The sequence below is a fragment of the Anomaloglossus baeobatrachus genome, chromosome 6 (genome assembly GCF_048569485.1).
Source record: "Anomaloglossus baeobatrachus isolate aAnoBae1 chromosome 6, aAnoBae1.hap1, whole genome shotgun sequence".
Classification (NCBI taxonomy): Eukaryota; Metazoa; Chordata; class Amphibia; order Anura; family Aromobatidae; genus Anomaloglossus; species Anomaloglossus baeobatrachus.
The window spans coordinates 83,276,725-83,293,060 of record NC_134358.1 but is presented as its reverse complement, the minus strand read 5'-3'; the positions used below and the strand labels follow the sequence as shown (position 1 = coordinate 83,293,060).

The following is a 16,336-nucleotide window of genomic DNA, read 5'->3' as shown; positions in this document are numbered from 1 at the left end:
CCTTACCTCTTTGGTCCCCTTACCTCTTTGGTCCCCTTACCTCTTTGGTCCCCTTACCTCTTTGGCCCCCTTACCTCTTGTTCTCCTTTAATTCCGGCCCCTTACCACTTGGCCCTCTTACCTCTTGGGCCTCAGTGTGGCCGCACAGGTTGCACTGATGGGATGTCCACCTTGTATCTGTCAATCATCGTGCTGTATTTCTGAGTGACACAGTATACAGCTGTGAGAGATATTCGTCATCTACCGCCAGTGATAATGGAATTATTGCGCAGTGAATTCTGGAGCCGATTACATTTCAAGCTGTGCTATAAACTCCTTCTACTATATGTGAAATCCATGAGCAAATGTTACTTCTTTTCCCCCATTTAAATCTTTATGAACTGGGATGTATATTTTGCAGTGGAAAAACCAGGCCGTGTTCACTCCCATCTCAGCAGAACATGTTCTCCATGTCTGGTGTTCCAGGGAATTCATCCCCCGTAAAACCATTTTATAGTATCGCTGAAGGTTTTACAAACCACTAATTCTTGCAGTAATGACCATGCCTCATTTATTAAACCTTTACAAGCCATCACAACGTGCACATGTTGTCTCCTCTTCTCCTCTCCGCTTTCCTCTCAGAGATCTGTATAAATAGTTCCCTGCAGTCGCCCGGTGCTCGCTGGCACTCGCTGCCGCATCCCCGAAACCGCATGTCTCCGGAGGGCTCATAAACCTATATGTATCAGTGTTTAACAGCTGGATTAAGTAACTTCTCTATAAATACCGTATCTAGGCAAACTGTTTGTTTTTTCAATTTTTACCATCCATGACATGTATGGAGAAGAATTTTCTTTTTTAAGGGCGGACGGTAACTTCAGCCCCGAGTTCTTTTCTTTCTCGGTGCAACTTGTAAACGATGTGTGCGATACCCGGCGGAGATGGACGGATCTCAAGAGTATTAGATGTCCACTAATTGCTAATACAAGATTACTTTTCAAACATTCATTTTTGGGGGATTTAGGCTAATGCAAATTCATGAGGTTTAAGTGCACGGCCATTGCATTTTAATGCTCCATGTTTCAGTAGTGTCTTCCAAGTGACCTGATTGTAAAGCTCTGGGTGCCTGAATGCTGAGCTGCCAGCAAGGGCTGCACACATGCCGTATATCTATATACACTGCATAATTGTGTATAGCCCTTGAAGAGTCACCCATATAATTATCATGGGTTTTGGGTCTCCACCGTTATGTTTTGTGGTCTAAATGTTGTTATCTCCACTTCCTCCTCCAGGAATATTACATGGGGCTGGATTATCTCAACTTCCTAAGCAGCGTTACCTGCCCAATGATCTGCAAACCCATAATGCAGCCAACAGTCACCTGAAATACGTGTGGTAAGGTTATTCATGGCAATAAAGGCTACTGGTCATAGCTTAAGGGGGTTCTAAACTAGCTTAAAGTAAGACTGTAAGTTAAGATCTTTAAAAGTGTCGGGTGACGCTGTACAAAGATATATTTTACGGGTGACCCTATACTAATATATCAGGATATTTGACACTTAAAGGGAACCTGTCACCAGGTTTTTGCCACCTAATCTGAGAGCAGCATAATGTAGGGGCAGAGATCCTGATTCCAGCGATGTGCCACTTACTGGGCTGCTTAGTGTAGTTTTGATGAAATCACTGATTAATCAGTAGTACATTATTTTTACAGGACTACTTGATGTGCTGCAGGTAGTCCAGCATATTCATGAGCTCTGTATAACTGCTGGATCTGCGCAGAGAAAACATTGATTTTATCAAAATGACAGCAAACAGTTTAGTAAGGGACATATCGCTGGAATCTCTGTCTCTAATCATGCAGCTCTCAGATTATTGGGCAATAGCCTTGTCATAAGATTCCTTTTAAATACTAAAATAGTGTCTGCGTTCAAAAAGTTATATGTAAGTAAAAATGTTGTCCCGCAAACAACAAGCCATCAGTGAATAAATAAAAAAAGTTATAGCTTTTGGAATACAGCAATGCAAAAACATTTTTTTTTTCTGTAAAATTGTTTATATGGTGTAAAAACGGCAAAACCTAAAAAAAAATATAAATTTGGTATCGCTGAATTGTACTGACCCAAAGAATAAAGCTATCTTATCACTTTTACGACATGGTGAATACTGTAAAAAAAAAATGTTAAAAATTCCTGAATTTCTGTTTCATCTTGATTCTGCCCTACAAAAAGTAGACTAGAAAGTGATTAAAATTATTATGTGGCCCAAAATCGTAGCAATAGAAACTCCAACTCATCCCTCAAAAAAACAAGCCCTCAGATGACTGTCGGCAGAAAAATAAAAAAAAACTATAGCTTTCAAAATTCGGTGATTTAAATAACCTTTATTTTATAAAAAAAAGCATTTTTAGCGAAACTTAAAACAAACCTGTATAAATCTGGTATCGCTATAATTGTACTGACTTGAACGGCATGAAGAATAGTAATGAAGACAATTCTCCAACTGCTGTTGATTTGTTCATTCTGCCTCCCAAAGATCACAGTAAGGCTCAGCTCACATTTATCCTGCGCTCTACGCTGAGTGCTTACACCAGGGATTAAGTTTAAATCTCTAAAAAACGTGATTCATACAAAACCAAAGGAGAATTCACTGTAATGCGGTAGAGGGAGTCACTTTGAACTTCTGTTTGTCTTGTGATCTGGCGGTGTCCTATCTTTCTACTTGTCTTTTTAGGAGTGCACAAAACTGCATGCAACAATAGTTTTGTGCACCTTTGAAAAGGACACCGCTGAACAGAGGACAGTCAGGAGTAAGTCTACTGTCTCATTATAATGGATCCGTAAGGGGTTTCACCTGAATCATGTATGTCCAAGATGTAGAAGGAAAGCCATCTACATCTTGGAAAGCCATCTACATCTTGGAGCACAATAATTGCTCAGCATAGAGCACAGGATAAATGTGAATTGATAAATGTTCTCTACCCAAATTGCCACCAATAACATTCAATTCAACCCACAAAAACACAAGTCCCCACTCAGATACGTCATCTGTTAACGGAAATATAGGGGATTCCATGTTACTGGTAGCACAAAGGCTCTGGAAAAAACGCTATGGCTCCCCCCGAAAAGAAATCCAGCAATATCTGCGCTCCCAACTCCAAATTCCCTCCAACTCTTTTCTTAATCTCAGAGTATGCCTATACTACATTTAGTGTTGGCATTTCTGTAGTGAGGAGAGCCCGCTGAATTTATGGGGTGCGTGTCTCCAGAAGCATGAGCTGGGCACAAGCTATGGGCACTAAAACATACTGGGCACAACAATGGCAGATTTGAATTTTTCACTCCGCAACATCCACGGCTTGTTGTTTCTGGAAAACACCCATGAAGTAAAAATCATCACTACACCTACCTGTAGATAAATTCCTAGAGGGGTGTAATTTCCAAAATGGGTCATTTGAGTGGGAAATCTTCTCTCCTGCCACTTGGGGGCTCTGTGTATGGAGTCCGCAAACTATTGTACAAACATTTGTACTCCAAGATTGACATAGCACTCCTTCTCTCTTGAATCTTGCCATGTGGCTAAGCACTACTGTCCAGCCACATATGGGATATTGCCACGTTAAGCAGGGATTGTGTGACGAATTTTGGTGCTACTATAATATGGTGCTCCTTCCTTTCTGAACTTTCCACTGTGCCTCAAAAGTTGTTTTCGACCACATATGGGATATTGACCTACTGAGGAGAAATTGCGTAACAAATAGTGTCTTTTGTTTTCTCCCATTACCCCTTTGAAAATTTAAACTTAGGGCCAATTTATTATTTATTATTATTATTTATTATTATAGCGCCAGTGCAACATTGTAGTGGAAAAAAGGTAATTTTCATTTACTCAGCCCAAAGTTATACAATTCTGTGAATCGCCTGAGGGTTAAAAAATGCTCACTTATCCCTTAGCTGAATTCATTGAGAGGTGTAGTTTCCAAAATGTGGTCATTTGTAAAGTTTCTACTGTTTTGGCATTTGTCAGGGGCTTTTCAAATGTGACGTGGCGTCCACAATCTATACCAGCCAAAATGATACTCCTTCCGTTTTGAGTCCTGCCGTGCACCCAAACACACAGACAAAAAAGAAAACCTACATGCCAAAGTTTGCAACTAAAAAAAAAAGCAAAAGAAATGCCAAATATTTTTTAAGGTGTTTTGCATATCAGAATGGCCATTCTCATACCTGCCCAGTAGCCACGTCACGGCAACCTCATTGTACTGGGTCCTACTCTATATACTCTTTCATGTTTTAAAAAAAGACATATATTTGGGAAAAGAGACCCACCATTAAAGGATAAAAACACCTGTGGCTAATGGGGAAGATGGGCCTGGAAGCACGGTCAGTCAAAAGGATATAATCCACACACATTATATACAGACAAAAAAGAAAGACTTACATGACAAAGCTTGCAACAAAAAAAAAAACAAAAAACATTTTAAACAGTAGATTTCCACCACATAGTGGGTATCTGTGTACTCAGGAGAAGTTGTACAACAAATTTGATGGTACATTTTCTCCTGTTACCCTTGATTATATGGAAAATTTAAGGCTAAAAACTTTTTTTGTGAAAAATTATTTTCACAGTTCAACGTTATAAGATTCTGTGAGGCACCTGGGGGTTCACGTTGTTCATCACACATCTAGATAAGTTCCTTGAGAGGTCTAGTTTCCAAAATGGGGTCAGTTGTGGGTGGGTTTTAACTGTTTAGGCACATCACATCATGGGCTCTGAAAACGCGTCATGGCATTCACTATCAATTCCAGTCAATTTTGAGTTCCAAAAGCTCTTTCCCTTCTGAGCCCTACTGTGCACACAAACTTTAGTTTTCCACCACGTATGGCAGGGGTGGGGAACCTCCGGCCCGCGGGCCGCATGCGGCCCGCCATGACCTTTTATGTGGCCCCCGGGCAGATTCCCGGGGGAGGCAGTGCTCGTGCTGTCACCGCGGTTTGCTGCCGCCGGCCCTTTAAATCCACACATTGCTGTTTGTGCTGCAATGTGTTCTCCCGTCGGCCAGTGCCAATTGTGGGCGGGTCTACAGCAGCCTCAGCTTCCTGCCTTGTGTGTCCGCCCCCTGCCCTCCGGAGATCAGTGCCCGTCTTCTCCTTCTGATGCAGTGTGTCCGGCTCCTGCACTCCGGTGATGTGAGTGCAATGCTGCTGTGAGTCCAGCGCCGACCCTCTGCTGCTATGTGCCCTGCCCAATGCTTTGTGCCTCCCCACACCAGTTCTGTAAACCCTCTCCCCCAGAGTTGCATGAAACTCTCAGCGCAGTGTGGCCCCCAATGTCCTGTGTGCACCCCTCCCCCAGTCCTGTGTGCAGCCCCCCAATGTCCTGTGTGCAGCCCATCACCCAGTAGTCCTGTTTGCACCCCCCCCAATCCTGTGTGCACCCCTCCCCCAGTCCTGTGTGCACCCCCACACAATCCTATGTGCAGCCCATCACCCAGTCCTGTGTGCACCCCCCAGTCCTGTGTGCACCCCCCAGTCCTGTGTGCACCCCCCAGTCCTGTGTGCACCCCCCAGTCCTGTGTGCACCCCCCCAATCCTGTGTGCACCCCCCCAGTCCTGTGTGCACCCCCCCCAGTCCTGTGTGCACCCCCCCTAGTCCTGTGTGCACCCCCCCTAGTCCTGTGTGCACCCCCCCTAGTCCTGTGTGCACCCCCCCTAGTCCTGTGTGCACCCCCCCTAGTCCTGTGTGCACCCCCCCTAGTCCTGTGTGCACCCCCCCTAGTCCTGTGTGCACCCCCCCTAGTCCTGTGTGCACCCCCCCTAGTCCTGTGTGCACCCCCCCAGTCCTGTGTGCACCCCCCCTAGTCCTGTGTGCGCCCCCCCTAGTCCTGTGTGCGCCCCCCCTAGTCCTGTGTGCGCCCCCCCTAGTCCTGTGTGCGCCCCCCCAGTCGTGTGTGCGCCCCCCCAGTCGTGAGTGCCTCCCCCACAGTGATGTCTGTGCCTCCCCCACAGTGATGTCTGTGCCTCCCCCACAGTGATGTCTGTGCCTCCCCCACAGTGATGTCTGTGCCTCCCCCACAGTGATGTCTGTGCCTCCCCCACAGTGATGTCTGTGCCTCCCCCACAGTGATGTCTGTGCCTCCCCCACAGTGATGTCTGTGCCTCCCCCACAGTGATGTCTGTGCCTCCCCCACAGTGATGTCTGTGCCTCCCCCACAGTGATGTCTGTGCCTTCCCCACAGTGATGTCTGTGCCTTCCCCACAGTGATGTCTGTGCCTTCCCCACAGTGATGTCTGTGCCTTCCCCACAGTGATGTCTGTGCCTTCCCCACAGTGATGTCTGTGCCTTCCCCACAGTGATGTCTGTGCCTTCCCCACAGTGATGTCTGTGCCTTCCCCACAGTGATGTCTGTGCCTTCCCCACAGTGATGTCTGTGCCTTCCCCACAGTGATGTCTGTGCCTTCCCCACAGTGGTGTCTGTGCCTTCCCCACAGTGGTGTCTGTGCCCCCAGCCCCTCCAGTGGTGTCTGTGCCCCCAGCCCCTCCAGTGGTGTCTGTGCCCCCAGCTCCTCCAGTGGTGTCTGTGCCCCCAGCCCCTCCAGTGGTGTCTGTGCCCCCAGCCCCTCCAGTGGTGTCTGTGCCCCCAGCCCCTCCAGTGGTGTCTGTGCCCCCAGCCCCTCCAGTGGTGTCTGTGCCCCCAGCCCCTCCAGTGGTGTCTGTGCCCCCAGCCCCTCCAGTGGTGTCTGTGCCCCCAGCCCCGCGTGTGGTGTCTGTGCCCCCAGCCCCATGCCCCCAGTTAATTAATTGCTTCACCCAATATAGCAGGGTCATTTAAACATTGATAATTTTGTGCGGCCCCCGAAGGTTGGTAGAAGTTTCCAAATGGCCCCCGACAGAAAAAAGGTTCCCCACCCCTGACGTATGGGGTATCAGCGTGCTCAGAAAAAATTGCACAACAAATTGTATAGTGCATTTTCTCTTGTTACCCTTAAGAAAATACAAAATTTGGGGTTAAAACAGCATTTTTGTGGGAAAAATATGATTTTTCACTTTCCCTGCTCAACATTATAAAATTCTGTGAAGCACCTGTTGGTTCAAGGAGCTCATCACACATCTGGATAAGTTCCTTAATTGGTCTAGTTTCTAAAATGGGGTCATTTGTGGGGTTTCAACTATTCAGGCACATCACAGGTTCTGCAAAACAACAAAACATGGCATCCGCTTTAGATTCCAGCCAATTTTGGGTTCCAAAATTCAAATGGCACTTCTTGCCCTGCCGTGCGCTCAAACAGTAGTTTTCCACAACATATGGGTTATCTGTGTACTCAGGAGAAATTGCACAACAAATTGTATAGTACATTTTACTCTTTGAAAATTTGGGGCTAAAATAATATTTTTGTGGAAAAGGTTACATTTTCATTTACACATTTCTTTAATTCCTGTGAAGCACCTTAAGGGTTAATAAACTTCTTGGATGTGGTTTTGAGCAGTGTGAGGGGTGCAGTTTTTAGAATGGTGTCACTGTTGAGTATTTTCAGTCTTCTAGGAGTCTCAAAGTCACTTCAAATGTGATGTGGTCCCTAAAAAATGATTTTGTAAATGTGGAAAAATGAGAAATCTCTTATAAAATTTAACCTTTCTAACAGAAAAAGAAATGTTTCTAAAATGATGCTGATGTAAAGTAGAAATGTGGGAAATGTTATTTATTATTTTGTGTGATGTAACGCTGGTTTAAAAATCATAGAAATTAGGGAAAAGTTTGAAAATTTTCAACATTTTTGCAAAATTTACGGTATTTTCACAATTAAACGTGAAAAATGTCCTAAATTTAGCAAAATCATGAAGTACAATATGTCACAAAAAACAATATCAGAATCACTGGGATCCGTTAAAGTGGTACAGAGTGATAACCTAGTCCGAAATGGAAAAAATTGGACGGGTCACGAAGGCAAAAACAGGCTTGAGGGTAAAATTGTACATAAATTCCCACAAATCTCAATGAACTTAAGCAAGGTCTTAAAGAGGGGGTAATATTCCACCAAAACAATGTGAAAGACTGATAAACAGAAAATGATTACTACATATTATTGCTGCTAAAGGTGTTTCTACAAGCCATTGATGTGTTCTTCATTTTCCACACACTGCTTCTGCATTTTGGCCTAGTTTTTGGTGAATAACGATCTTGACTAATTTCTCATGTGTTGTCCTCCTGAAGTTGTATTTTCCTAATTCTAAGCTCATCCAAAGACCAGATGACTGATGCAGATTCCTTCTCCTTTCCAGGAAAATGCTCCAATCGCTGGGAAGACCAGAGCTGCACATGGCTTTGGACGTTGTGATTGTCAGTGGCTCAGGACAAGAATACGCTGGCTGCTTGCTGCTCACGTCAGAGGTTCTCTTTGTGGTCAGTATCAGCGAGGACACCCAGCAACAAGCCTTCCCCGTCACCGAAATAGACTGTATGGAGGATAAGGGCTCAGAGAACTGTCTTCTCCTGCAGCTCAAGCAACAGTCAGTCTCCAGTGAACTCGAAGTAAGTGTCACAGTTTTCCTTGGCCTTTGCCCCTTTGAGTTTTAGGTATTGATGGGCCGTATATACAGCAGGCACGGCCTTGTCCTGGTGGTTGAATATATTGATATTGCTTACACATGGCAACTTGTGACTTGGAATATTTGACTTTACTCTTTTTCCTTGGTGCATCAGGTGGCAGGCTATATACACAGTTCATCTATGCTTGTATCTTTTATGTGATGTCGGTAAGGCAGTTGGCAAAAATGAGTTTTTTGGATTCTTTGTTGCTTTTAGTAAGGCAATATACTGGACATATGGTGTATATAGTCAGTATTACATTACGCAGTTAATTCAAATTAAAGTGATTTTCTCCATTCAACCTTGTTGTAAAAATGTTTGCTTGCTGTTATAGAAATAAATTCATGTGGTACTCATCAGTCCTAGCTCCTGCTCTGGTGGATGTGTGGTGGCTGCAGTGGTGATGCCAAGTGTACAACACCACAGCCCAACACTGAGCACTGCGGCTTGTGCAGTCTACATCTACAGAGCCCTGGACCTGGGGAGGGGAGCCCAAAGCACAAATTTGTACAAAAAAGTTGGGTGTGGTAAACTCCTTTAATACAAATTACTTATTATTAAAGGGTTATTCCCTTATCATCTAGGTTCTGCTCACCTTGGATTCTGGTTAGTCTGGCACTTGCATAGACAATGAATGGAGTAGAGGCCAAGCATGTGCACCTCAGATTGGGGCACTGCAGAATCCAGCCATCCGCAAGTTATTCCTAAACCTATGGATAGAGGTTTTTTTAAAAAAAATAACTAGTGATGAGCGAACTGCTTGGTGCTCGGTAAGCGTAACAAGCATTTTGGTGCTCGGTACTCGTTTACTGAGTATAATGGAAATCAATGGCGAACTTGAGCATTTTTCCAGATTTGGTGTGAAGCGAACTCTCGGGAATCTTACCCATCATTGAAGACAACTGATTGGTGAGATTCAATGAGAATCTGATTACTCAGGCGTGGCACATACAGTTGTGGATGTTCAGTTTCATTACAGTAAATAAGAAGGAGCTGCACCAGGCACAATTATGCCTTTTTTCTGTGCCTGAGTGGGCAATCTGGGAGAGGAGGTGGATGTGTGAGGTCCAACACTGACGACTTATGCCTTTGTATAAGCCCTTCATATTTATTACCATAAGGACCATTTAGTTACGTTCTTAATATTAAAATGTGATCTCTCATGTTCTCTTTTCGCAGTGTGATGGGACCAGGGAGCGCCTCTCTGAACAGCAGTACAGCCGACTGGTAGACTACGTGGCAAAAAGTTCTCCTCACCTGATCCCTAGTCAGTCCTCATTACACATCGCCAATCAAGTAGTAGCTGCGGAGCCCCCACCGTCCAACATAAAGACTTATAAGTTCCTGGTGGACGCAGCATTTGCCAGAGTGTTCATTAGCAAATTCAAGATGGTGAAGAATAAGGCGCTGCAAAGAGGATTTTACTGATTGGCATCCATGCTAAACACAAACTTGTAACTGAAGCCACCGCCAAAACCTTTATTATTTATTACTGCAAGACCCTACAGAAAGATCCATCAGATTATAATCTGACAATCTGTAAACTCTGACAACCTTTATTGGAAATAACATAGAATCTGTTCAGTTCTCATATTTTTATACTTTTATTGAAAGGGAACCCATCAACTCCTCCGAGGAGCATAAAGGGGCTGTTAGGTTTCCTTTAAAGCTGCTATGTAAGTAATTGTGTCCTGCATTGTGTGTGGCTGTGGGCAATTTTATAGTCAGACCTGAGACATTTATTCATTAGATTGCTAATAAATCCCACCAAAATAGGCTGAAACTCAAGAAAAAAATGGGAACATAACGCCTTTTACCAAACATCTTGTTTTCCTTCCAACCACAATATCTATTCGGAAATAGATTCATTTGATATACAGTATATGGCCAGTCAAGTTGGCATAGTCTGTCTTAGATTCCTTGTTGGAGCCTTTTTGCACAGGTCACCACCATGAAGCGGCTTTGGTGCAGTACAGATCGCCTGCACTGCCTCTGCTTCTCTCACTAATTTCCTTCAATGAATCTATGACAAAGCAGAAATGATTTCCATTACCCTTTCTCTGGAAATTTCCCATTAATGTATTTAGTCTGAGACTCCACCGTGCTCTTTTTTTTTTTTTTATATCATAAGTGAATTTCTCATTTAAATGGATTTTTCATTTTCAGGAAAGCGGATACCAGATGCTCTAAAATAACATCAGGTTATCACCGGGTCTGGCACTGGCTACCCAGATTTCAAAGTTTTAGTAATGATGGGTGAGCGTGCGGTGTTCAGGTACTCATAGAGCTCGTCTGAGTATCGCTGGTGCTCGATATGTCGGTCGTGAAACATCAAACACAAAGCACACGCTTGCTTCACTGAATGATGGGAGCCACTTGCCGTCTCTGAATAGCTCTCACTGTGGGGAAAAAACAAGGTTTTCGGAAGTAGTGTCAAAAGAAAAGAGAAAACGCCCTCCCTCTTCCCGGAAAGGCTGTTTATGGCTGGCTGTATCTGTGCGGGGAGCCAAACTGCCCAGTCATTGACGTCCATAATGCTCAGTACTTGAGTTGAGCCCGTCCAAGCGTCTGACCAGTAACAAGCACTTGCGCGTCATAGTGTGCACTCATCATTTTGAGTACCAAGCATTGTACTGTTCGCCCATCATTAGCCATTCACTTGGCTCAGCGGCTCATGATGTCTACCCTGGCATAGCCCACTGAGCTCAGTGAGGAGCAGACCGGTGAAGCACCCACATGACCAAAGGAGGGGTAAAGTACCTGCTCTGTTATTTTAGCATTTGGGGGTCCTTTCCTGAAAGTGGAAAATACTTTTTGTAAAAGACATATTGGGTTTAAGACTTCTCTTACTAATGCATAAAAAAAGAAAGTCTGAAGTCTGACACTTTTAAAGTGCCAAAAATCAGTGACACCCCCAGGATCTTGTAGGGAACGTGATTGGTGCAGATATTGCTTGAAATTTGGAAATGTGAGACATTTATATAGATGTGTCCAGGTCCCTTGTTCTTCTGCACCCCTTCTCACATTACTCCTACCTAATCCTCCCAGTGGTCTGAGTAATGTTATAAAACTGCGTACAGCAGAGGGGTGTGAGCGGGACACTAAGTCAATGTGCAACTTCTACTTACTTATGATAAATGTCCAGCGCTGGACATTTATCATAAGTGAAGAATGGAGCAATTGCCTCTGGCAACACATCGGACAGATTTTGCTAACTAAGGGCCATTGCATCAGTTTTGCCAAATCTCCCCTGTGTAGTATTATGTCATCGTTGATGGATTACTAATATACGGCTGATAATACTGCAGGAGAGTGAGCATTAGTAAATTAAGGCTTAGGGTTCTTTCAGATGTCCATTGGTTCGATCACGGACCACAATGCGTCTTCTGGCCTGAGCATGACGGCTGCATCTATTAATATGAGGCTGGCATGCTTGGTCCAGAGAGCATCCCGTCTGTGCAGTACTATCAAAGATTGGACCGCTGATCATGGATTTCTGAAAGAACCCCCTATCGATGTAGCCGAGCTGAGATTGTCACGTAAAACAACTCATTGTAATTTCATAGCAGTATCTGAATTCTACGATTGCTGATATATAGTACATTAGATTATCATCATGCATCACAAGAGTGGAGCTCTGCTACATCTGTATGTAAAAATGTTCAAAAATCTTAATCTTTTCAGATTTTTTTGAAAATACAAGAAATTATTTTATTTCTAGTTTTTGTATTTGTGGGAAAAAAAAAACAGCCAAATCTTAGGGGTTAGGGATTTTAGTCTATTAGTTACTCATCATCAATGAGTCAAAAAGTGCCTCATTCCTGTAGGAAGTTACGGGGTCCAGACATTTCTTCATTGGCTCCACTGTATCTTTGCATCAAATCCCAACCAGGACATCTGCAAGGAGTTTACGCCAGGTACTCCGGACCAACCGGTCTGTTCCTATGTGAGCTTATTCCTTGCCTTTCCATTCAGTGATCCTTAGCTGTAAACTGCAAGATACTACTGCGACGTCTGCACTACAGAATTGTACATACCCCAGTGAACACAACTGTTTTCCTGCATTGTCACTGTCCGCTCAACTTACGTGAAGCCTCTGCGTGCATCAGGACCAATGTATTGCACTTTATGTACCTATATCTCCTAGCTTGTTCACATTTTGGACACTGCAGCCACATCATGTGCAATGCCAATTACATCTAACGCCTGCCCAGGCTCTGCTACGCCAGTGTAAGGGGAGCACAGCGACAAGGTGAACACTGAATAGGATTCTTAGGATTGAAAAGAAAATCTTTATATGAATGGTTTCATAGAACTGAACTTTGGTGTAAATGACTAAATATCGTCTATATTTCAAGAATAATAAAGTGATATTAAAACGCGATACCTGGACTGTGAGGGGTCTGTCTGGTAGACTAACAGCAAATAATTGTATTGCGCTCATCTCACAATGAATTAATGTGGTATAATGTCCCATGTAGAGGGGGGGGGGGTATTTTGTCTTTAAATGCTGAATTGAGCAAAGGCATCTTCACTTGGGAATATTTCTCAGATTACGCCAGGTAATGTAAACATCCTAGATATGGACAGTTTATGCATGCCCTACTGATCCGGTCAGCAAGGTGTGTACAGTCGGGGCCAAATGTTTTGAGACACAGATTTGACGTTTGCTTCAGTTTTAATAGTGACCGTTTGCATTAACCCAAGCTTGTTAGAAACAGTGATCAGATAAATTGCAGTCAGTCCTTGCCCTAAAAATGGACTTAGTCACAAAAAAAATAAAAAACATTCCATTATTTTCAGTGATCTCACTTGCACAGAAGAAAGCATTAATGGGGAAAAGGCAGCTGATATCACTTTATGCTGCTTATTGAATTAGAGCAGACTTGTTGCTTCAAAGGGAATCTGTCACCAGGTTTTTGCCACCTAATCTGAGAGCAGCATAACACAGATAGACACTCTTTCCAGAGATGTGTCACTTACTGGGCTGCTTAGTGTAGTTTTAATAAAAAAAAAAACAAATCATTGTTTAATCAGCAGTAGATTATCATTACAGGACTACTTGGCATGCTGCAGGTAGTCCAGAACATTCATGCAGTCTGTATAACTCAAAGATCTGCAGCAGAGGTAACATTGATTTATCAAAATAACAGCAAACAGCCCAGTAAGTGACACATTGCTGGAATTAGGGTCTCTGTCTCTACATGATGCTGCTCTCAGATGGGGGGGGGGGGGGCAAAAGAAGGGAATTTTGTTTCCTTACCGTAAATTCCTTTTCTTCTAGCTCCTATTGGGAGACCCAGCCAATTGGGGTGTATAGCTTCTGCCTCCGGAGGCCACACAAAGTATTACACTTTAAAAAGTGTAACCCCTCCCCTCTGCCTATACACCCTCCCGTGCATCACGGGCTCCTCAGTTTTGGTGCAAAAGCAGGAAGGAGGAAACTTATAAATTGGTCTAAGGTAAATTCAATCCGAAGGATGTTCGGAGAACTGAAGACCATGAACCAAAAGAACAATTCAACATGAACAACATGTGTACACAAAAGAACAACCAGCCCGAAGGGAACAGGGGCGGGTGCTGGGTCTCCCAATAGGAGCTAGAAGAAAAGGAATTTACGGTAAGTAAACAAAATTCCCTTCTTCTTTGTCGCTCCATTGGGAGACCCAGACAATTGGGACGTCCAAAAGCAGTCCCTGGGTGGGTAAAAGAATACCTCGATAAAAAAAGAGCCGAAAACGACCCCCTCTTACAGGTGGGTAACCGCCGCCTGAAGGACTCGCCTACCTAGACTGGCGTCTGCCGAAGCATAGGTATGCACCTGATAGTGTTTCGTGAAAGTGTGCAGACTAGACCACGTAGCTGCCTGACACACCTGCTGAGCCGTAGCCCGGTGCCGCAATGCCCAGGACGCACCCACGGCTCTGGTAGAATGGGCTTTCAGCCCTGAAGGAAGCGGAAGCCCAGAAGAACGGTAGGCTTCAAGAATTGGTTCCTTGATCCACCGAGCCAAGGTTGACTTGGAAGCCTGCGAACCCTTACGCTGGCCAGCGACAAGGACAAAGAGGGCATCTGAACAGCGCAGGGGCGCCGTGCGAGACACGTAGAGCCGGAGTGCTCTCACCAGATCTAATGAGTGCAAATCCTTTTCACATTGGTGAATTGGATTAGGGCAAAATGAAGGTAAGGAGATATCCTGATTGAGATGAAAAGGGGATACCACCTTAGGGAGAAATTCCGGGACCGGACGCAGAACCACCTTATCCTGGTGAAAAACCAGGAAGGGGGCTTTGCATGACAGCGCTGCCAGCTCCGACACTCTACGGAGCGATGTAACTGCCACTAGAAATGCCACCTTCTGCGAAAGACGTGATAAAGAGACATCCCGCAGCGGCTCGAAAGGTGGTTTCTGAAGAGCCGTTAGCACCCTGTTAAGGTCCCAGGGTTCCAGCGGACGCTTGTAAGGTGGGACTATGTGGCAAACTCCCTGCAGGAACGTGCGGACCTGCGGAAGCCTGGCTAGACGCCTTTGAAAAAATACGGATAGCGCCGATACTTGTCCCTTGAGAGAGCCGAGAGACAAACCCTTGTCCATTCCGGATTGAAGGAATGAAAGAAAAGTGGGTAAGGCAAAGGGCCAGGGAGTAAAACCATTATCAGAGCACCAGGATAAGAAGATCCTCCAAGACCTGTGATAGATCTTGGCGGACGTTGGTTTCCTGGCCTGTCTCATAGTAGCAATGACATCTTGAGATAACCCTGAGGACGCTAGGAGCCAGGACTCAATGGCCACACAGGTTGAGGGCCGCAGAATTCAGATGGAAAAACGGCCCTTGTGACAGCAAGTCTGGGCGGTCTGGGAGCGCCCACGGTTGACCCACCGTGAGATGCCACAGATCCGGGTACCACGACCGCCTCGGCCAATCTGGGGCGACGAGAATGGCGCGACGACAGTCGGACCTGATTTTGCGCAGCACTCTGGGCAGCATCGCCAGAGGAGGAAATACATAGGGCAGTCGAAACTGCGACCAATCCTGAACTAATGCGTCCGCCGCCAGAGCTCTGTGATCTTGAGACCGGGCCATGAATGCCGTGACTTTGTTGTTGTGCCGTGACGCCATGAGATCGACGTCCGGCGTTCCCCAGCGGCGACAGATCTCTCGAAACACGTCTGGGTGAAGAGACCATTCCCCCGCGTCCATGCCCTGTCGACTGAGAAAATCTGCTTCCCAGTTTTCTACGCCCGGGATGTGAACTGCGGAGATGGTGGAAGCTGTGGCTTCCACCCACTGCAGAATCCGTCGGACTTCCTGGAAGGCTTGACGACTGCGAGTGCCGCCTTGGTGGTTGATGTATGCGACGGCAGTGGCGTTGTCCGACTGGATCCGGATCTGCCTGCCCTCCAGCCACCGATGAAAGGCCAATAGGGCTAGATATACTGCCCTTATCTCCAGAATATTGATCTGAAGGGATGACTCTATCGGAGTCCAGGTTCCCTGAGCCCTGTGATGGAGAAAAACCGCCCCCCACCCTGACAGGCTCGCGTCCGTGGTGACCACAGCCCAGGTGGGGGGTAGGAAGGATTTTCCCTGCGACAGAGAGTTGGGAAGGAGCCACCACTGAAGTGACATCTTGGTTGCAAGGGAATGAGAGACGTTCCTGTCGAGGGAAGTCGACCTCCTGTCCCATTTGCGGAGAATGTCCCACTGGAGTGGCCGCAGATGGAATTGCGCGAAGGGCACTGCCTCCATCGCTGCCACCATCTTCCCC

At 45.4% G+C, this 16,336-nt stretch overlaps 1 protein-coding gene across 1 annotated transcript in view; it reads left to right on the top strand.

The window, feature by feature from the left end:
* The window catches only part of VPS13B (vacuolar protein sorting 13 homolog B), a 1,405,890-nt gene extending 1,392,946 nt beyond the window's left edge, over positions 1 to 12,944 (top strand). Inside the window, exons 60-62 of the mRNA XM_075353076.1 lie at positions 1,272 to 1,374; positions 8,260 to 8,509; positions 9,746 to 12,944. Coding sequence (XP_075209191.1) covers positions 1,272 to 1,374; positions 8,260 to 8,509; positions 9,746 to 9,994 — 602 coding nt within the window. The 3' untranslated portion in view covers positions 9,995 to 12,944. The remainder of the gene's footprint in view (positions 1 to 1,271; positions 1,375 to 8,259; positions 8,510 to 9,745) is intronic.
* The last annotated feature ends 3,392 nt before the right edge of the window (positions 12,945 to 16,336 follow it).